This window comes from Strongylocentrotus purpuratus, unplaced genomic scaffold (genome assembly GCF_000002235.5).
Source record: "Strongylocentrotus purpuratus isolate Spur 01 unplaced genomic scaffold, Spur_5.0 spur5_scaffold_8, whole genome shotgun sequence".
Lineage (NCBI taxonomy): Eukaryota > Metazoa > Echinodermata > Echinoidea > Camarodonta > Strongylocentrotidae > Strongylocentrotus > Strongylocentrotus purpuratus.
Window position 1 is genome coordinate 13,898,227 of NW_022145614.1, and position 23,859 is coordinate 13,922,085.

At 37.8% G+C, this 23,859-nt stretch overlaps 1 protein-coding gene across 1 annotated transcript in view; it reads left to right on the forward strand.

Annotated features, from left to right (window-relative positions):
- The first annotated feature begins 458 nt into the window (after window positions 1–458).
- LOC581452 overlaps window positions 459–23,859 on the forward strand; it is a 52,812-nt gene continuing 29,411 nt past the window's right edge. The window contains exons 1-2 of the mRNA XM_030975647.1: window positions 459–671; window positions 11,727–11,754. Of these exons, the coding sequence (XP_030831507.1) occupies window positions 459–671; window positions 11,727–11,754 (241 nt within the window). The remainder of the gene's footprint in view (window positions 672–11,726; window positions 11,755–23,859) is intronic.

Genomic DNA, 23,859 nt, shown 5'->3' on the forward strand with positions numbered 1-23,859 from the left:
TGCCAAAGGACCTACTAGACCAATCGATGGCTATTAATTTGTATTTGAAGAGTCGTTTGATCTGGAAGAAAAAAAATGTATGTAGGCCTAGGCTATGTATGTTTTTAACGTATATGTTTTGTATATATTTAATTTCCAGGTAAGAAATAACAATACATAGAAAACATCACAGAGTTGACAAAATGATATAACATTAACAGTATTGATGTATTCGTTTAATCATATATTCCTCTATTTTGTTCATTTATTTATTTAAAGATTTAAATACATAATAGTTGGGCATCATGAGAGGTGCACAAAAGTCGGCCTGACACAACATCATGTTAAACAATTTTCACCAACCCCCACTTCCCCAGCCAATGGATCTTCAAGATAACAAGATGCCAACTCCCTTGCGTCCACCACAGACCTTATCTTAATTGTCTCGATAACAAAAGTGCAATCAACGAGGAGTTAAGATGGAAGACGATCTCCTGTCCGACGACGGATCGAATGCTTTGCTTGACAGTACAGCCTATACATGTATGGATACAGCCAACCTCGTCTGTCTGCGGGTAATAAATGGCTCACGTGTGGAGGTCAAAGGTCATCGTATTGAGAGCCAAGTGGCCATGAAAGCTAGAGGTCGAACTTGGATCTGTCTGCAGAACTTGGAAGTTGTTCCTGGAGGGGTAGGGCGACCTAACAGACATTGCCTTTCTCTATTTTGCCGACGTGAAACTATTTTGAGTACGGCGTGTTACTGCTGTAAATGAACTTTTTAATGTTGTTCTCTGTCGTCATGCTTTTTTGGTTTGGGCACGGTCGTATTATTCAGGAATCGTCGTGGGATTTGTTCCTACATGAATATAAAGTATACCCTATACTCGCATCTCAACTATCAAATCGAATGTCACGTTCCTAAATGAAGCGAGAAGTTATGCTTAACAACAATATATGACTATTTATGAAGAAAAAACGGTAGACTTGATACCCATTGATAAACAACAAAGACTAATGGATAAATATTTATATTAAAACTGAATACCAGGTAATCATCAATTTCGTAAACAATTTAACCTCACAATTTTCCTGAATATAATATTAGAATACAAGATGAGTGGATTTCTTCGATTCTTGATGTTGTATCGTTTTTATCTAAAACCGTTTCTCGGACAATTTGTGTTAGTCAAGAGGATTACTCTTTTTCATATATATCGACGACCAAAAATGAAATTACACAGAATATCCATGGGACCAAGTTACCATTCATCAGTTATGTCGACGAGGGTTGTGGGGGGGGATCTGTCGCGGAAGTTTCATCCCTTTTCCCCCACCGCACTTCTTCCAAACCACCTCCACTTATATCCTCTACTTTTCTCTCATCAGTCGCCATTTTCTCGATTATTTTCTTCTCTTCGTAATAAACCTGATTTAATGTCGCGTCACGTATTTTGTTGCGTGGTTATAGTCATGATTTTCTCTTTTCGCACGAAATACATACCAGATGTGAAAACATAAGCTCCATGGATCATATTCTTACAAATTTACAATTGTAATAATTTTTTCTCATGTTACTAGTGAATCATCGTCGATGTGAATAAGAGACTGAATTCAAGTGTCGCTGTGGTGTTCAAGAATACACATTAGAAAATAACAACAGCATCAAAGTGATGTTTGATAGGGATTTCTATGTATCTGTATTCATATTCTAATTTAGATTGTTAGATTATTTTACTGCCTTATTTACCTTTTTTCTAGTGATGTACCTGAGTGTATTGCTCACGTATTTATTTGAAGTACATTATGTTGGATGTTCGTTTCCATGCAGTGTGCTACGAAACCCGTCCTGTGAGAATAACTCTTATATCATAATGAACGATCCCATTAGCAATACTTTCTCTACAAAGTGGGGAAAATGCTATTGGTCATATTGTTTCAAGTTTATTGTCCCTGTAACATCCTTTCGAATTAAACCACATTCGCACAAACTAGTCTCGACGCATTATGATGCTTACATCGTGAGAAAACATGTATTATTGCAGTACGCAAAAATCATCTTGGAATCGTGATATTAAAACCGGTGACGCCATCATTTCTCGCCAACAACTTCCGATGGTATAGTATATGTTTATCCCAAAGTCGAGGAACTATGATCACTTGGTTCCGTGTCTCGAATATGCTGATTGTTTTTTATTTATTTTGACCCAAATATGACATTGATTTCGGAAGAAAGGAAATATATGCAACCAGGAAATGGTGTTTCTGACGACGCGTATTGTTTCCGTGGTCGCTGATGTGGCCATGACGATGGGTAATCCCTGGTCGAGGCTGTGAATGATCATTTCCAGATGGCTCCAGAGCTATATTTGTAGACTTTGGTTGTAAATAAATCTCGGGAGTTTGATAGTGGTAATAAGTCACATGTGTGTTCTATACGTGACTTTCATATGAATTGGTCTTTTAACACCTAGGGCAGATGGCATTCTTGCCTAAACTGTTTTTGATTTGCACTTGAAATCTTGCCAGTTTCATCAGAAGCATGTGACTGTCTGTATCATATGGGGGAAAGAGAGCCACGTGGCAGATTTCCTCCTCATTTTCTTGATTTCAAAATCTGAAGTGAGATAATACAGTTAAAAATAGTAGAATTTTAAATATTTTGAATATTCGAAGAACACTTCTTCATAGACGATCGCCCTAAGTTACCTACCCCCCCCCCCCGAAACCCCCCGAAAAGAAAAAAACCTTTCCCCGATATAACCACCACTTCAAAATAACTGAGATAACTACCCCTCTGACTACGACCCTCAACCCCCCCCCCCCTCCCATCTTCTGACAGCAGTCTACGTTCCTTGCTTTTACTAACCAATGCCATAAGTCCGCCAGAAGTCGCCAAGCTAGTTTGTCAACCATCGTCAAATTTACGCGTGGTGGATTTCCAAAATAAACAATGTATTTTAAAAGTATCCAAAGGATGTACATCATCATACTCTATTTCCCAATTTTTGTGACACTTGCCAAACAAAATGTCAATGCCATGAGTCCACCAAGAGTCGCCAAGCTAGTTTAGCGACCTTCGTTAAATTCAGATCCGGTAGACTTTTTTCTTCAGTTTATTTCATATTTTGATGTCCCAACGATATGCAGCATCAAGCTGTATTTCCCTGTTATTGTTAAACTCACTCTATGTTTGCAAGGCCTTAAAGGGATCCGGTAACTTTGTCTCAGATTCTGAAACAAAATTCTGGATTTAGCTCATGATGCAATGATAACTATAAACCTTTAGGTCAGTCAGGAACCCCATGACTTTTACAACCCGATCGCCTGTCTGATTATCAAGATATTTATGATTGGAATTACAAATTTTGAAAACCGTTCGCCTGACGGTTTTCATAACACTACAGTCTATTAGGGAAAACGAGTATGGTAAAACCGGTCACTCAAAGATTTTTACTTTTTGAGGCACTTCTTGATCATTTTGGAGCGCAATTTTTTTAGGACTTCAATATTACAACATATCACAGCCACTGATAACACGTAGGGCCGTGTATCTCAGATTTAACATTGTTAAATGATCCCTTTAAATATTTTGCTACCATATTATTCAACATGTAAGTCCGCCAAGAGTAGCTGAGCTAGTTCGTCGACAAGTTTAGACGCTGTCCTTCTATTTTTCCTCCCCCATCTCTCTCTCTCTCTCTCTCTCTCTCTCTCTCTATTTTAACTTGCCGATGTCTCTAGGATGATCAGCATCAGACTGTGTTTCCATATGTGATACCCTACGTTAATAGCTTAACAAGGCCTTTAATATTGTTCTATCACATTCTTCGATGCAACCAGTCTGCCAATATTCGCCGAGCTAGTTCGTCACCCTTCTTCAAATAGAGGTGTTTTTTTTTAAAGTGTGCAATGTTTCAATTTTTTTCTATTGGTCCCAAATATGTACAGCATAATAACGTATTCCCTATACTGTTGACAATCTACATAGCTTTCCAAAGCCTTTAAGCAAGGCCTTTAATAATTATTAAGCTTGCACATTCGTATAGATGTCATCGGTCTGCCAATGCCGAGCACAGTTCGTCACCCTCTTGCAGACGCGCGCCCTCAGAGGTCGTTCATTCATGGTTTCAACAGCTGCTCTTCCACTATGCAATGTTTCCTATTCCCCTCTCAGTTTATTATGAAGATGGATAGACACGAATGAGGGGAGTGGCGAAGGGGATTAGGGGAGTAGCCCGAGTGGGTTGTTTTCTTGAACCAGATTTTGTAGGGTTTGTATTTTCTTAAAACTATTCATAGAGAATAGCGTATGTTTTTAAATGTTACATTGCAATGAAAACTGGAGTGAAGGAAGGGTATTGAAAGGGAAAGAGAATGATATGGGCCTAAAAGTAACAGAAGAAGCCAATAGGTAATGATTGGTTTATAGAATACAGTACAGAACGAATAACATTGAGTACATACATTACATCCTTAATTTCGAATCTACAGGGGAATAAAGTAAGGACAGACGTAATAGTAATATAATGATGTGCATTTGAAATCCGAGCGACTCATATCTTTGATAAGATAAAACCAAATGTCAGATTTACACCTGTAGAGCCAGATGTCTAAACCTACTCATAACCGTAACCCTAGCACAATCCTTAATACCCTAACACTGACCGTGGCCCTAACCCCATTACTTTGATACGATGTAATACTGCGTTGGGATATTCTACAGCTAAGCCGATTTCTTAAAATCATTTTGAATTCGACAAGCCACAGAATGTTTCCCCAGATAAATAGGTAACACTATTCCCCTGGATTTGTGGTCCCTTTAAGCATCGACAGCTCTTCATCGAAGCCCTGGTATGCTCGAAATAGCATGGAGGGGAAGCCACAAGGAAGTGTGTAGACGATGAGTGCCTAGAGAAATGAAAAATTGGAACAACATGAAAACATTCTTAAGGTCGACAAAGTAAACGTTGAAGGTATGAACGAGTCTGGTTTGTATATATCTCAAGCCTAAGTGTCGCTATCATAACCTGATTAAATGATAAACGATTCAAAATTGTCCACAAGATGGTCCACATTAAGTGTCGCCAGATTCGCATGGCCCTGTCGAGAAATTGCATTGGCTTTCTCAAGGTGTTCCCAGCGTAGCAACAATAGCAAAGCTGATTGAAACGAACAAATAACAGTGGATTTGACATCGGTTAATTGGTGCAACCGCAAGCCTACTGTGAATTAAGTATTGTTTTGTTTGATTATATTTTTCATTGATCACTTGAAAAGGAACAAGATACACTCAGAATAAGTTAAAAATTGAGGTAAACCTTAAAATATGAATGGATTTTTCAGACCATGGCCTAACCTTTAATTGTAGTCGCATTTGAGAAACAGGGACACCAATGATGATATATACTACTCAAGTTTGAAGTAGCCTGACCTGGAAAGGATACATGCTGCTCACAGCTGCCCCGATGCTGTCATGACAATGTAATGTTTCCTATCCCCCTCTGAGTACCCTACCGTGGCGTGGCGTAGCTACACGGGGGGGGGGGGGGGCACGAGGGGCACGTGGCCCCTCAATCGAGGGGTGAGGGAACTTTTTCCATGACCAGGGCCCCGTAATATAAAGATTTGCAATTGATTCGAATCATTCGCAATTTTACCGTCTCCTTTCTCCTATGTACACATTTTCGATTGATATCAATCGCAACTCTATATCGAAACCAAGGCGATGCGCCAGTGCCCTTTGGTAAGGCATTAATCTTCATTACCAGGTCTCTCGGAGAGGACCTTAAGCCATCAGTCCCCTGGTTGCTTACTAACAAGCATGTATGCTTTCTTAGCAGTAAGGTAAAATAACCACAACCACTACCATAAGACGGGGCACAGTACTCGACTTATCTTGAAAAGAGCGGTGTATCCAGCATTTTGTGGAGCCAGCGGACCCTCTCCCTCCTGCAAGAAGGCCACGATACTTCTGCCAAACAACGACCCCTTGTTCATGGTCACATGTTAAATTCAGCATTCAATATGTCAACATAGCAACACATGACGTGATGCAAATATATGGAATGATTCATTGCTTCCCTCTGCTAAGTTATATTAATTCCGTCGTAAATGCAATGTAATTGCTAATTAAGCGGGCAAAAGTTCAAGCAAGATTTTGTGAGTTCGTTGACCATTTAGGATGGCATTCGTTTCCTGACGCAGTCCTCTCAAGGACCTGGAAATCGGGGAAAGTACCTCCGTATGACGTAATAGTAGAAAAATTGGTTAAAAAGGGTAATGTTACAATCACAAAGAGGATTCATTCGCGCTTCCGGTGAGTCAGATGGAAGAGCTGTGCGTATTTACTATTAGAAGATGGCAGGATAAAGCCAAATCTCTGAAGAACTAGTGGTAATAAAGCATAAATTGGTCTCCTTAGAAACAGCGATTTCCATAATTTCTTTTCTCTTTTTTCTTTCTCACAAATAACACATATCCCTATCCGAGTAGTGAAAAATGCGTTACGACCTCTAGAATAAATTGGATATAGGTTCATCTATCGTTCACATTAGTGTTGCTTTGACTATTGTACACGAATCGTTGTTTCCCTGACTTAGGACTGCGTCGGTCAGTATCTGTGTCGCTTCCTTTAATGCACCGCGTTAGCGTGGCTCGGTACAAAAAGTGAATGCAATACGAACAACGTGAGAATTGCATTGAATTATTGACGTATATGGACTAGTTACCTCCACAGACCCCATTAGCGCAGTCGATATTGCAATAGAAATGATGCCTCGTTCGCTACTAGCATAATGCACATATAGGTTGAAATATGCGAACATGACAGTTGGTCAGGAACTTTCATAGGAAAACGGGAGGCTTAACAAAATAAAGATTACATCTGATCACCTTGATGTCGTTTGGGTTTTCCCTGACATTCCTACTTTCTTGTCTCTTACATCCTTCGTGATGTTTCGGTTTGTCATTTCCCCTGCGTCTTGCCTGCCAAGTGACTTACATCATGAACCTAATTAGGTTCATGCTTACATTCATGTAGTTTTACAGACTTGTTTGCAACACCTGACGCACATGCAGGGTTCGTCAAATGAGTGGATTGCATTGAATGGTTTGTTTCGTATATCATGAGCATAGTAGCCCATTTGTTTGTCTTGTGTTGTTTTACCTGACTGCTAAGAAAGCATGTGCATGCTTGTGAGTAAGCAACCAGGGGACCGACGGCTTTAAATCCTTTCCAAGGGACTTGGTAATGAGGATAAATGCCTTACCAAATGGGCACTAGCGCACGACTTGGTGTCAAACCTGGGCCCTCCAGGTTACGAGACCACTGCTCTACCACTGAGCCAGCGCGCCATTGGCTGAACTGAATTAAAATCACTTGACATGCATTATTAATATGCTATATTAAACACGACTGCCCATAACATGGATGATTAAAAATAATGTTGGATTTAAACAATTGAAAATATAATAAAGTAGATTATTATTTATTGGTTTGGTTTAGTCAATAGTTTAGAAATTGATTCAAATAAGTAAATATCTGACTTTAAACTGAAGAATAATAGAAGCCTGAACACGGTAGTACAAATTGTTTTAAAAGGAAAAGTAAGTGCCACGGGTATGACTAAGAACAAAGTCAAATATTATTGTTCAAAGTGAAATGTCAGATAAATTCGTGAAGAAGAAAAAAAGAAAGAAACATCAGCATATTATTTAAGAAACAGAGCCATTCGCTTTGTCTTACAAGTGAGTAGGTTTTTTTCTTCGAGTTACGTGCCTGGATTTTCCTAGAATTCGATACACCTTGTTACGCCTACTGGGAATCATCCACCCCTATACAACAATATAACTAAACTGTATTTGCAAAATAAGGCAGGTATATCTCATGAGTCAGGTGACCAAAGTTTCCTCTTGAGGGAGAAACAGAGATAAGTCATGGGTATCACACCACATTGCTCATACCTTAGTTCTGAATACGTCAGAGATGTGACTTGGGAGTCCACATACTCATTGCACACAAGGCGTCATTTGTCTGACGTACGAATGCGTCAGCGACTGACGCGGTCTTTGACGCCCCATTGTGAGAGCGACACCGTACAAACAGTGAATAGCGATGTGAACAGGGTATGCATGATAAGCCTTGCGTTGTATTATTGGCATATGGACATAATGCCCTTACAGACTTTATTAGCGCAACTGATCATGCAATCGAGATGAGGCCTCTTGTTCCAGGGGCATAAGGGATACATGGACATTCGACGAAGCAGTTCCTTTAATCATGGATCATGGTTTAAGTCACTTGAGTAAAGTTCGATTTTGATTTTTGCCTATTTTTTGTTATTATCACATCTTTTACACATGGTTATAAACTCTCATAATTAAAGATCAGACATCTTTGAGAACGAATGAATATGTTGATGAAAGCCAAAGGGGCTACATTGTAGTTTGGGTTAATTTTATACTTTGAGGGATAACTTAGGCAAAGATAGGACACCGAAATAAAAGACCAAATGCCTGGAGAGCTTGTACTTCGATGAATTACAAAGTAGAAGTTGAATGGTAACGACAAGCTGCTTTAAAGCGATAACTTTCTAAAGGTGATCCCTCCATCTGAGGAAATTGGGCACGCTCTTGACAATGTCAAATGTTTTGATTAACAAGATGTCAAACAATGAGATAGCTTAGGCAGACCACCCAATTTTTGTTTGACGTTGCTTTCTTCTTGTACAGACCGATTGCCTTAGTTTAACTTAACATTTTCGTTTTTAAATGTAGATTTTACGTAACATAGTTTGCAAAATTATCAATTGCTTGCCCTCAATTTCAACTTGAAAAATGCGGTCAATTTTGTTTAAATCACGAAACATAACAAAAACAGAACGTTGTATGTACGTGCCAAAGTACATTTTCTTCTCTATTTCTTTATTGTAATGACATGTTGTTCAGGTAAAACATTTGAAAAGTAATGTTTGACAACTAGTGTCATCCGCCTCCTGCGACGACATAAATCTCACCGCAGGGCAGGATTGTAACATATAAACTGGATCTTAGAAAGCAATTTTGGTTTGATATGCCTCCCAATCAAAGCGAGAGAGCTCTTCGTAATTTCCCACGAATCCGTCTGCCCTAAATATTTTGGAGTCTTTTCTTCGCGCCAAGTCAAATGTAGGTCAAGTAGGTTGATATTACGGGCATGCAAGGAGCTACTGTACTTCGCTCATTATGAGCCTACCATTAAAAAAATTGGAACTTGTAAGTGATATGATAATTTGTATTTAATGGATTTATCATATAATTGTGTGATTGAAAAAGAGAAAGTGATATATGTCCAGAAATATTCTACCCTATACATTTAGAATTTACATTCAAGGAGGGACTAAATAAATTAAAAATCAAACCTTTTTCAAACTGTTCATTTTCGTAATCTGAGAACTAAAAAATAAAAGCTTAATTTCAATTTAAGTACGCTCATCATCCTTTTGAATTATTTTGCTAACGCTGAAAACGAGGGGGAAAAATTAATTAATACATTCGTATTAATTCAGTACCTGCAGGAATAAAAACTAGGAAAATAAGATGATGAACAAGAAGAAAATAAGAACAGGAAGAAGAAGAAGAAGATGTACAAGAAGAAGAAGAAGCTGAAGAATAAGAAAAAGATGATATCAAAGAAGAAGAAGAAGGAATAAAAGAAGAAGAAGAAGAAGAAGAAGAAGAAGAAGAAGAAGAAAAGAAAGGAAAATATGAAGAAGAAGCAAAGAAGGAAATAATTTAGGGTTAAGATAAAGTCAGAGGGCGAAATTATACTAGGTCTCTCACCCCGCAATGAACTTGTGGGAGTCCTAGATTTCAATTCTGAAATTATAAAAAGAAGTACACAGACACAGGTTTCGATGCATAATACTAATCCACCCTTTATCTCTTTATCATAATAGATTTTCGTTATAATGACCCTTTTCACACCTGTATTGCCTCGCAGTCCCAATCCGGATTATAAAATTGGTCTTGATGATCAATATCAATATTTGTGTTTCGTGTGAGGACAAGGAATATCAGAAAAAACATAATCGTGTTAATCCGTTTATGTTTTGAATTACGACCCATTTAAAGTTATATCTCCGCCTACAGCCGTCACTTAATCCAAGCAAAAGATCTTATCTAAATACCTGTGCACCGATCCTCCACAATCTTCCCTCCCCATCCACCTGCCCTAGATTCAGAGTTATACCTTTATTCTTACCTGGTTTTTGCCTTAAAGAGAAAATACCATATTTTATCTGATTACCTGGATGTGTATCATTGTGTAGCTCATTGGCTTAGAATCACTTCATTGTATTTGGTGAGATCTAAATTGGCACAGAGCGGATATCGAGGTAAAAGCCATTGACTTCGTGACTTCCTAATCTGCGACCATGCACTTTGTAATCCCAGTCAGGTCGTAATAAATTGCTTTATAAATAGTCATAGTCTAATCTGTGATATTTACGATCATTATCTTTCCATTTTATTAACCAAATACATCGGTACTTATCATTAAGTATTGAGTAATACTTCTATGTAATTAATCGAATGAAGAGTTTGTACATATACCCCTAACAAAACAACAACAACAAAGCAAATCTATTGACCATGTTGACTTGTTGACGCGTCTTGTAAAATTTTGAAGTCACCCCGAAGTATCAAATTCTTTTTAAGCCACTGAAAATGGCAAAGAAAATCAACGTCATTGCTATCAATAGAGAAGGAAAATATACAGAGTAGGCCTATAATTTACATGCAACAAAATTCCAACTGAAAAGAGGTATTTAAAAGAAATTAAAAAATAAGTCAAGGCTATGACTGAAATGAACATGATGCAAGTAGGTAGTACACGTCAGCAAACAAGCCTTATATGAACAAAAATTGCGTTCACATCTGATTAACAGAGGCAGAGAACCGTACAATTCAAATGATATTATAACGATGTATTCAATCCTGAACTAAACTTTTTCTTTAACGTTTTTCCAGTTTAAATGTATTACGAATGTACAATATATGGTCAGGAACAGAGTACACTTTGTTTTATCTCGAGAATCTTTACAATGTAGAACTTTCAGGATGGCGTATTCTCACGGGTTCATTGTTTTCGGGGAAATTTTCGAACTCGTGACGTGCTTCCCTGCTATCTGTGAGAGATAACTTGCGCGTACTTGTACTTCAGAAAGTGCAAGACTTCAATCTCGTTTTTTAGTATATTTTGATAACAGATCTTTTTTAAAATCATGATTCAGCTCACGTATCAAATGGTATATTTTTAAAATCATCCAAACCGTACGAAAACTGATCAATAGAAATCTGTGCGAATCTGTGATTCTGTTTAAACTTTTTTGTAATGTATGCTAGACGTTATTAACAACATTTCATCACTTGTATCTAACTATATATTTATTAAATTATATACTTAAAAATATATCCATGTACCGTTTATTTATGTTTGTTTATCCCTAAACGGCATTTATATAAAAACAATATTTATGTAAACCAATAATTTCTTCCGAAGTTCGTGTAAAACCGCTAATCAATTATATTTTTTCACGTGTGTACATCATTGAATTCTTTTTCTGAAAATACCATATTATTATGTATATCTGGCATGTTTAGTGTGAAGTTTATTTTTGGCATATATACATGATGTTCTGTGATTACAGAATTAAAATATCAAAGTTAAATCTAACTATATTTCCTTCTTTTGTGTCTATTCACAGGGAGATGCTGGAAGTCCTGCCCCCCAAAGTAAGTCTTTGCTTATATATTATTTTTTGTTGAATTTTCTATAACTTACTGATTTACTTAAAGGTAATACAAAGTTTTGGTATGGGGTCATGGATTTGGTTCAAATGAACATATTGGAAGCATATGCGATCCTACAATATTCAGAGATTGTTGTCGCGGTTGAAACCGAGTCTTAAGTTATGAAATTGTAAATAATAAACTCTGTATGATGTATAGCTCCCTCTCAAGGTCACGATATTAATTAAGCCATAAAACAATGTTTCTTGACTAAAATCGACCGGTTGGCTTTTCCCGTTTGGAAATTATATATCACAACTACAATTTCTGAGATTTTCATGTTCGCAGCTACCATTGTTTGGCCGTATGCGCTATTTGAAATTTATCACAATTTACCGGGAGCACCGGTAAATTTTTATATTCAATTTTTCTCGAAAACACAAGTGTTTGAGGGGCTAAATTTTCTGGTGCTTATAATACATCCACAGGGGCATCCAAATATATCAAAATGTTAAAGAATCACTATCCACCCAATTTCCAAAATTTCCCAAAACTTTGTATTACCTTTAACATCCAACGTACTTAATTCATAAAACATGCAGGGCCCCTACTGCGTTTAAAATCAGCAATTCACTTATCGCGAACGTTTTAAAGAGAGGGGACAGAGACATATACAGTCAGAGGCAATTAGCAGGAATACATAAAATTTTTACTCAAATAAACGGGTGGGGTCCAAATCAAGCATAAAACCATTAAGTCACAATAATTGATAAATATATGAATAGAGTGGATCAAATGAGATTTGCACCGTTTGCGGTTTAAAAACTTGGATCCTTTGACGTCACGTAAGTTGGACAATATTCATAGGGAAAAAACGATTTCAGTTCCTTTGCGAACAGACTGATTGAGCTCTGAAGCCGAGAGTCTACAAATCAAGCATAAATTGATGGAATCGTAACATTATTCAGTCACTGAATTGATATTTCTTTTTTAACTAAATAGTAAATATATCATTTTTTTAAATGTATTAAATTTTTTCATCCTGCTTTCATAGTCATTTACGATCTTGCCATGGTTTATAATATAACAAATCGTGTTAACAGTAAAAGATACTTATAACAATTGGTATGGTTTCGTTTTCATCATGATATGCATAACGTTTTAAAATTACACAATTAAATTCATGTTTGGTCTCTTCAAATAAACAAATATACAAATAACATGTCATTGATGTTTGCCGGAAAGAAAGAAGGCTCTCCCACCACGATTGATAGAACTGCAATGTAATGCTTTCTAATTTTGGTTTTATACAACATGAAGGAAGACCCCAAATTTGACGTGTTATTGAGATAAAACTTGGCACAGCTCTTCGCTGATGTTTAACTCACAGGTTTAAAGGTATAGGCCAGTTTTGGAAATACCCCCCTCTAAAAAAATGAAATGGAAGCTCTTATTACCAATCATGCGAAAGAATATGTTTTGACTAATACGTGATGATACACAGTTTGCCGGTAAACCGCCTACTATTTGGTATATTTGATAAATTATCATATCGATCCGGCATGGATAGATATCGCGAATGCACTTCAACATTGAACATTTGGGGATATATTTCTGCTTTTTTGCGAATTTTTGAAGTATTGCCATCTAAACCTCTGACGGCAATATTTAAACAATATTGAATGCTTATTTTGCACCTCAAACCCTTGAACCGCAATTTTACCACTACCGGTCTCTATCTTAAAACCCTTGCATTAAAGCCACGATCTTCAATTGCATGTTTTAACGGGTGATATTTGTTCCTTATAATTTTACCAATATATTAGTATTCCACTCACGACAAGAAGAAGAACAACAACGGAAATAGTAATATTAGGGATATTAATAATGAGGATAATGATGAGGATGATGAAGATGGTGGTATAGTTGTTGATGATGATGATGATGATGATGATGATCATGATCATGATATGGATAAAATAACTACAGCATTGATTATTATAACAATAAAAATAATCGGAATTACACCATATTATCATTGTCAACGCTGATAATCCTATGGTGTCATGTCTGTCAATGTCCAAATTTACCTGATCATGACATTTCTGGCGCGCGGCTGGACACATTACAAAGATTATCCTGAATTTGATCTTTGGCTGAGGTACCATTTTGGGCACCAGGTAGCTAATTGAATTACATTTACATCAACCTGGTAGAAAGAGACAATTTTAACAAAAATATTGCATTTCATATTGAGGTCAAATTTTCAGAGGAGGGGTTTAGGAGGATGGGAGACTTTTAAAGGGATCACTTGTTATTGAAGGGAACTTCGCCTATTTGTCGAGGACCCAAGCCAATTTCCGGCTGGAGTGAAATGCCAAACTCACTACTACGGTATGGTATACGCAAACGACTAGGTGCTTATACTGGCATCGAGATACGCTGCTGCTGACATGGGCGTAGCGAAAGGCGAAGGGGGGTGAGAGTAGTTGGTACGAGGGGGGGGGGGGGGCTCTGCATTTGCTCTTCTTTTTTTCATTGCCTATTTTGTCTCCTTCTTTGTGCAAGATTGATAAATAAAGTCGCGTTTTTTTTTAAATGTAAAAACGGTATGTTGAGGACTCCCCTCTTTTCGAGTTTAATTACCTCTTATTTCTAATTATCCCAAACCGAATATTAATAGGAAATAAATGAATGAATAAAACAAACAGAAATAAAAGAATAGTGGACAATAGTTCAAATAGATTTTAAGGAACTTTTTGATCTTTTGACCCCCCCCCCCCCCCCAAAAAAAAAAAAAAAAAAAAAAAAAAAATTGATGAACTTTAAAAATCTATTGAGTGAATTTATGATAAAAACAACTTATTGTAATTGTAGTAGTAATGATAATGGAAAAGCTTTACAAAACTTGTTGCATTCTGCTGTCAGTTTATGTCCCCATGTCGCTACCCAATTTTAATAGTAAGGCTATGGAATATCAGGCATGTGTCCAATGGGAATCAAAATACCATGCCAGCATTTCACATGAGTTCAGTGATGATAGCAGAGTAGCGTCACTTGTAACATTACTGTGGCGTAACCAGGGTTGGTTGAAAGATGTTGATGATGATGATGAAAGAACGTTCACCTTTATCACACTTCCATGTAACCCCTCCTCCCCTCCCTCCGTTATGGGTCATCGTAAACCCAAGGGCCCGTATTCTGAAGTCAGGTTTAACTTTAAACCTAGGTTTAAGTCTAGTCTAAGCCTCGCCTAACTCTCAGATTTAAACCTAGGTTTAATTTTGCGTTTCTGAAGTCGGGTTTAACTTAAACCTAGGTTTAAGCCTGGTCTAACTCTGTGGAAATTGTACACATATTTAAACCTGGGGTACACCTAGTTTAAGTCTGGCTTAAGTCAGGTCTAACTATTTGTTGGATATTCAGAGGAGAAGAAGACAACATTAAAAGACATTGGCCCGTATTCTGAAGTCAGGTTTAGTTAAACCCAGGTTTAACTTTAAACCCGGGTTTAACTAAGCCAGACTTCAGGTCTAAGTATCATTTCAGTTTCTGAAAGCCAGGTTTAGTTAAACCCAGGTTTAAGTCTAAAACCCAGGTTTAAAGTTAAGCCAAGGTTTAACTACCATGGAGATGTAGTCTGCTTCTACTGCACATGCTCAGTACAGCTCATCCATCTTCAAGGGTAGCTGATATGGCCTTTATAGGCTTTGTTATAGCTGGATTTCGTGCTGCAAAGTTAATAATTTCAATTCAAAATATTCGACACAAACAAATCTCTTTCGAAGCAACCATTGAACGTTATGACGTGATTTTTTGTTTTGTTTTACCCTTTGATTTATTGTTAAACTGCTGAAAAAGTCTGAATCGAGGTGGAATTGATCTTTACGAATAATAAATAATACAAAAATCGGGATTCTACAATTTCTGCATGCCCATGCAGATTAGTCAAAACTTCCAGAACAACATAAAAATGCTCTAAATAAGATTTAGATGACTAAAAGAGAAACTAAAAATGATCAAAAATACCTTCTTGATGCAAAATAACTAGTCTAAAGTCAACATTGCTGAAGCTCATTTGTTTGATTTTTAGTTTTTTTTTAGGACAATGGAATCCTTTTTCGAACCGACATGTCGGGTATCATGATCCCCTTCTCGATCACCGTGCGCGCATATCATCGATCGTGCGCGCATTCATTTGTACAAGTACACACGGTTTAGAAATATTGCATTGTCCTAACAAAAAACGCTTAAAATTCGACCATATTATATGAGCTTCAATGTTGACTTTGGACTAGTTATTCTGCATCAAGAAGGTATTTGTGATCATTTCTCTTTCAGTCATTTTAATCTTATTAAGGCCTAGGTCTAGATCTAGATCTAGACCTCTAGTGCATCGTTCGGGGCATCTTAAGGATGTTCTCGATGTTTTGACATCATAATATAAATAGACTAGGCGCGCCTAATCGGTCTAGGTCTAGAGTCTAGACTAGATCTAGGGCAGATTCTACCCAAAACTCTACTAGATCTAGGTCTAGAGTTCCGGCTTAATACACTCGTCGGCTCTTAATTATACTAATCCATGATTGTCTTATAAATATAGATTATTCTAATCCAACCTTAGGCCTACAGTTTTATTTTAGACCCTATCTCGCATTTGTTTACATCGTTGGGACGCAATTTGAAAATGTGTATTGCACTCACAGTTTCAAAACTACGTGAGCATAACGTCAAACTAAAGGTATGGGGCTACTATATTTGTTTTCCTCTGCAACAAAGTGATACGTGTTGATTTACTTTGGCAACTTTTTAGTTTCAAGGATTGTCGTACTATACAAATCACACAATCTTATATAAAATATAAAATCTTAAGACTTAGAAAATATTAGGCATAAAGATTCAATAAGCAAATGAAGTATCCAAATTAATGTTCAAACTTGCCGAAGGCATAAAATCGCAAGGCCCACTTTTATCCGCAAGCGATGTGTGTGTCTCTCCAATGTTGGAGTCAATGCAAATCGCTGTTTGTTTGGTATTTAAAAAAAAGACAGCGATGACAAACAAATCATCGTCGCCATGATTGTGAAAGGTTTTTTTCTTTCCACAAGAGCTCTCTCCGGTCTCATTATTTGCAATAATTCGTCGTAATGGCCCGTATTCTGAAGTCAGGTTTAACTTTAAACCTAGGTTTAAGTCTAGTCTAAGCCTCGCCTAACTCTCAGATTTAAACCTAGGTTTAATTTTGCGTTTCTGAAGTCGGGTTTAACTTAAACCTAGGTTTAAGCCTGGTCTAACTCTGTGGAAATTGTACACATATTTAAACCTGGGGTACACCTAGTTTAAGTCTGGCTTAAGTCAGGTCTAACTATTTGTTGGATATTCAGAGGAGAAGAAGACAACATTAAAAGACATTACGACGAATTATTGCAAATAATGAGACCGGAGAGAGCTCTTGTGGAAAGAAAAAAACCTTTCACAATCATGGCGACGATGATTTGTTTGTCATCGCTGTCTTTTTTTTAAATACCAAACAAACAGCGATTTGCATTGACTCCAACATTGGAGAGACACACACATCGCTTGCGGATAAAAGTGGGCCTTGCGATTTTATGCCTTCGGCAAGTTTGAACATTAATTTGGATACTTCATTTGCTTATTGAATCTTTATGCCTAATATTTTCTAAGTCTTAAGATTTTATATTTTATATAAGATTGTGTGATTTGTATAGTACGACAATCCTTGAAACTAAAAAGTTGCCAAAGTAAATCAACACGTATCACTTTGTTGCAGAGGAAAACAAATATAGTAGCCCCATACCTTTAGTTTGACGTTATGCTCACGTAGTTTTGAAACTGTGAGTGCAATACACATTTTCAAATTGCGTCCCAACGATGTAAACAAATGCGAGATAGGGTCTAAAATAAAACTGTAGGCCTAAGGTTGGATTAGAATAATCTATATTTATAAGACAATCATGGATTAGTATAATTAAGAGCCGACGAGTGTATTAAGCCGGAACTCTAGACCTAGATCTAGTAGAGTTTTGGGTAGAATCTGCCCTAGATCTAGTCTAGACTCTAGACCTAGACCGATTAGGCGCGCCTAGTCTATTTATATTATGATGTCAAAACATCGAGAACATCCTTAAGATGCCCCGAACGATGCACTAGAGGTCTAGATCTAGATCTAGACCTAGGCCTTAATAAGATTAAAATGACTGAAAGAGAAATGATCACAAATACCTTCTTGATGCAGAATAACTAGTCCAAAGTCAACATTGAAGCTCATATAATATGGTCGAATTTTAAGCGTTTTTTGTTAGGACAATGCAATATTTCTAAACCGTGTGTACTTGTACAAATGAATGCGCGCACGATCGATGATATGCGCGCACGGTGATCGAGAAGGGGATCATGATACCCGACATGTCGGTTCGAAAAAGGATTCCATTGTCCTAAAAAAAAACTAAAAATCAAACAAATGAGCTTCAGCAATGTTGACTTTAGACTAGTTATTTTGCATCAAGAAGGTATTTTTGATCATTTTTAGTTTCTCTTTTAGTCATCTAAATCTTATTTAGAGCATTTTTATGTTGTTCTGGAAGTTTTGACTAATCTGCATGGGCATGCAGAAATTGTAGAATCCCGATTTTTGTATTATTTATTATTCGTAAAGATCAATTCCACCTCGATTCAGACTTTTTCAGCAGTTTAACAATAAATCAAAGGGTAAAACAAAACAAAAAATCACGTCATAACGTTCAATGGTTGCTTCGAAAGAGATTTGTTTGTGTCGAATATTTTGAATTGAAATTATTAAATTTGCAGCACGAAATCCAGCTATAACAAAGCCTATAAAGGCCATATCAGCTACCCTTGAAGATGGATGAGCTGTACTGAGCATGTGCAGTAGAAGCAGACTACATCTCCATGGTAGTTAAACCTTGGCTTAACTTTAAACCTGGGTTTTAGACTTAAACCTGGGTTTAACTAAACCTGGCTTTCAGAAACTGAAATGATACTTAGACCTGAAGTCTGGCTTAGTTAAACCCGGGTTTAAAGTTAAACCTGGGTTTAACTAAACCTGACTTCAGAATACGGGCCAAGGACTCATGTAGTAATGTTTACATGTTATTAAGCATAGCAGGTGAAGCACGCAAAGTGTAGTGGGATGGGGCGAATCCAGACGCCCCCAATTTTTGCGACCCCCTGATCAGAATATCTAGTTTCATCCGTTATCGTGTGTGATCTATGGGGGAAGGACTGGGAAATTCCGGCTGAACGAAGGCCCACGGGACCAAAATTATACAAACTTAGTAGCCTACTCTACGGTCTTTAATGGTCCAGTTCAGGTCTGCGATTCCGAAAGCCCCCGAGAACAAATTTACAAAAATGTCAGCAGCCAACGGTACAGTCTTCGTCTCGTGGATATTCTTAATATGCATTTCATCAGAAGGCCCACACAAACAAATCTTTAAGGCTTATGGACCTCATCATGAACCGTTAGAAAATGCCAAAATATAGATATGCCGGTCTCATGGCCTCATGGGCCTTCGGTCTCGCGAACCTTTGGTCAACGGGGCTGTAATCATGAAATACAAATGAAAGTGGGGGAGATAGATGTGGTTAGGTGGAAACCCCAGCCCCTCAAACTTAACACTATCACGTACATGTAAACTCTTGCCTGCACGCATTTTGTTTTGTCGGCGTCAAACTACGATGTTTGGGTTTTTCAAGTTAGACTTTGATGACAGAGTGCAGCTGGAATAAAGCCAGGAACATAAAAGTAGTGGAGAAGAGTGATTCTATGATTTTTAAGCATTCATGAACCCCCCCCCCCCCCCCCCCCCCCCCCACCTTCCCTCTCGTCTGTTTTCCAAAAGACAGATTACGAGACTTTGGACGTAGCAAACACAAACTCTAAAACAAAGCCATACACCCCATAATGGCTCACCTCCTATAGACCACCTATAGACCTAGTCTAGAAGTCTCCTCTCGAATCGACATTGCTCTTTTGGGGTAGCTAAACTGGATGCAGAATTGTAATGCGTTTTGACGCAAAATGATCACTATGTCTTGACGCCTGTTGCACATCAGGCGTCATTAGGGACTTTTCGATTTGCACATCGACATAGTAGACTGCTACTTGTGACGTCCTTTTAAGGAACACAAGGACGTCACACATAGCAGTCCACTATGCCGACGTGCAAATCGAAAAGTCCCTATTAACTGATGCAGGACTGCGTCAGCGACTGGTGTGGTCTGTGACGCGCTAGAGACAGTATAAAGTGAATGCAAAATGAACAATTACAACCTTGCGTAGAAATACTGATCATGCCGATGCCTGCACTGATAGCTCTCATTGTTTGGAATAGCGTAGGTATTAGCGCATTCGAAATGACGCCGCGTGTGCAATTGACTTAAAGCAATACCCTATGTCAAACGCAGACTTTGCTATTAAATAACAGAGTAAAAAGAAATAGAAGATAGAACCAGATTTGAGTGGATTTGGTAAATCCAATGGTAAGAGCCCTTCATTCAAATGTATCACTGCAACGACAATTTTAGCCAATCAAGACTCTTTAATAACCCAACCATCAGAGGTATATTGAACAATCGATTAATTCCATCTTGATAATCAGACTGGAGTCTATCTGATAAAACAATAATTATAGTCATACTACCAAACTCGACTCTTAAACCAACTCCAAACCGACCGATTGTTTGCCATTGTGGTAATGTAATTTCTTGTTGGGTCTCTAGTCGGTCTGAGGTCGGTCTGATGTCAGTCTCGTTGTCGTGACTTGGTTATGATATTGACAAAAATGCCGTTTACATTTTTTGAAATGATCAGGCATTAAAGATATCTACCACTGATAAAAAAATGAAACCAGGTCTCTGTTATCGAGTTATGTTTGAAGGTACAATATTTTAAATTGATTTTAACAATTTACGAAACGAAAAGTATGTTACATAAAGATTAAGAAAGATTATACCAAATCTGTGTCAATGAGATATTGAATAGTTGCTGAATCACATCATAATAGCTGGGCAGTATGATTGCATGTCTGGCAAAATCGGTTATCTAAAGTCTAAACTCATGATACCAAAAACCTCACGATCAAAAATCAAATCGTTGCCAAAAGATGAAAGCTAACCTGGGAGAAAATGTTATGCTTACAAAAGTCATAAAAATTAAACAATTTTCATTTCTGCCAGATATGTATCATCGGATGGTTCGTCCAGCATCTGCTGTCTTTCCTCGCAAACTGGTTTCGTCCCTCAACTTAATCTAGGTCGGGCAAATGTTTTGGCTTGCCTGCAATTATTAGCTACGGAGCTTCATATTTTATAATTCAAATTCTGGAGACTCATACTGAAACCCATTCTCCCCGATTTGCTATTTTTGTCTCTGTCCTTTTCCATGTCTTATTAGCCAAAGGTTCTCTTCTCCTGTGCACCTTAATAGGTTCTAGGTTAACCTTTATATATCTACATTGTCTTTATCTAATATTAATGAACTTATTGCAATACGTCTGACCCAAGATTACATCATTACGTAATGGAGTTCTGGGGCATGAATAAAAGAAAAGTGTTGTCATTAATTTGTATTCATTTAGTTATAATAAATGTCAACATTTTATCTAAACTTTCTTGTTAGTAACTTAATCCAATATTTATGAGATTATTGCAATAATATGTCTGACCAAGATTACACTATTACGTGATGAAGTTCTGGGGCATGAATATTACAAGCTCTGCTTTTTGAAGCATGCTCCACCGTTTTACGTTTTATATCTACACCTAGGGCACTGGCTTTCACCGACTTTCGTCGTTAAACGGGGGCATCCTTCTTTATTTATACTACACTCTCCGAAGATGGACGTCCTTGTTTTCATTCAAATCAAAGTCGATTCCTCTATAGCGCCCTAAATAGCTCTCAAAATGTTCTGCGGTTATTCCCCTCGGAAGAATCATTTTGAACCTCTTATGCCTAATAAGAGAGTCATAATATATTACGGTATTGCCTTTCGACACCTTTAACCCCCCCCCCCCCCCAAAAAAAAAGTGCTGTTGTTAATTGTAATTCATTTAGTCATGTTAGATTTCAACATCGCCAAAATAAATGATATTCACCAAATCCAAGTCAAAGACCATATCAATCTATTTGTCTGACTTTTCTGATATTACCCTAGAACAAACAAATCATAAAATATGTATTGAAAAACACCAATAATGCAACAATTTATTTGCGTAGAACTGGTCATACTATAAGAGTAATTAAACCTCTAAAAAGAGAAGTGTACACGACGTACGTAGGCCTAATTTTTGAGTTGTTGAAGATTTCATGAAATCTTTCTTGTATACCAGGATGCACTGCGGGTGAACCCTCAAGAAACATGAATTAGCAAGGAACATTCTAATTATGTGATGACAGGGGACATTTAAGACGGATGCTGTCTTGTGCCTCCAGTGTCCTATAACGTCAAGTACATGATGACGCTGTTAGTTGTCTCTCAGTTGACTTGACGAATATAGGGGAAGCTCAAACTTGTTAAAAAAAGATAGAGAAAAGTGGACGATGCAGGATTTAGAATTAGGGACGGCTTCAAAGGGGGGGGGGGTTGAGGGTGCATAATGGGAGCATCCCCAAGTCAAAGCGTTTGCTTTCCCGATAACCACCCGTCAGCCCGGCAAAACATGAAATCTAAAGGGCGATTCGAAAGGGTTACACCCCCTATCACCATTTTGGTAGCTGAAATTAATGAAAACACAATGAGAGATCCCTAACCAGCGGCAACACCATATTAGCATGGTGGGGGCATCGCCACTCAACCCATCCCCCTCTCTTCCGTTAGCAATTAATTCGACGAAACATTATGTTAAACATCATCTGAATCAGCACCTGATACAAATTAAACCACATTATTTCGTACCCAGCTTCAATCATGGACCTTACCCAACTTTCCAAGTCATACTATACACCTAATGATGAGTGACGTATATTGTTTTGTCTCTCACGTCTCATTCATTTCCCTAATTTGAAGATCATAACGAAGGACGCGCGTGACGGGTTAATATCCAGCATTAGTGGGATAATGCCTGCAAAAGCAGACACACATGCAGACAAAATCTGACGAATTCACCAAATTGACTGTCCGTGACTTTGGACTGAATTGACATCTTTATCTTCTTGTACCATTGTTCATGTATAAAATATGGTGAGGCCTAGATAGCTCCGTTACCACTTCCGTAAATACATTGGCCTACTTCGGGTTATTGAGTTTGAAGCCAGTGTGTCATGTGTACAATCACATGTGCAAACCAAGTTTGGCCGCGTTGTGCTTATAGGCCACTCTGCAGTAGTGTGGAGCGATGTTCTATTAAAAAGCCAATACACGTGATGCGTCATCTGCCTGGCGTAGGGCTGCGTCTTAACATGTGCGATCTTTGACGCATGCACCGTGTGAGGTGGTCATCATCTTACTACGAAAAGAAGAGTGTGAACATTGCGTTGAATTACTGACACACGCATTCACTAGGCACATGCCAGAGCCTTCCATGCGCTTTATTAGCGCAGGTTATATTGCAATCGAAATGCATGACGCCTATTGATCAAATGAGCCTATGGTCAGGCAGTGAGAACAGTCTGGTAGACAGACCGTAATTCTTTTGTAGTATTTGTACACGGCAATGACCAAGCCATTGATTGAAAACGGATATATGTCTGACAAATTGAAGCAATTATGGGGGGTCTCGTGTCTCGTCGCTCGACGACTAGAAAGGGTTGAGTAATATTTCAATTTAGACTATCTTTTAAAGTAACTATCTCGTATAATTACAAGCCGCCATGATACTATTCAGATTTATTTGTTGTAATCTGTGATTGATTGATTGATTTATTGATTGATCGTTTGATTGAATCACTGGTCGATTGATTGGTTGATTGGTTGGTTGGTTGATAGATCGAATGTTTATTTTATTGATTGATTGAGAGGGAAGAGAGAGAGATACTGGGAGGGTGGAAGGGACTCCGTCATTTTGACTTTTTTTTTGCAGGAAATAAACGGTTCAAACCATTCGTCAATAACTGAGTTGATATGTCTC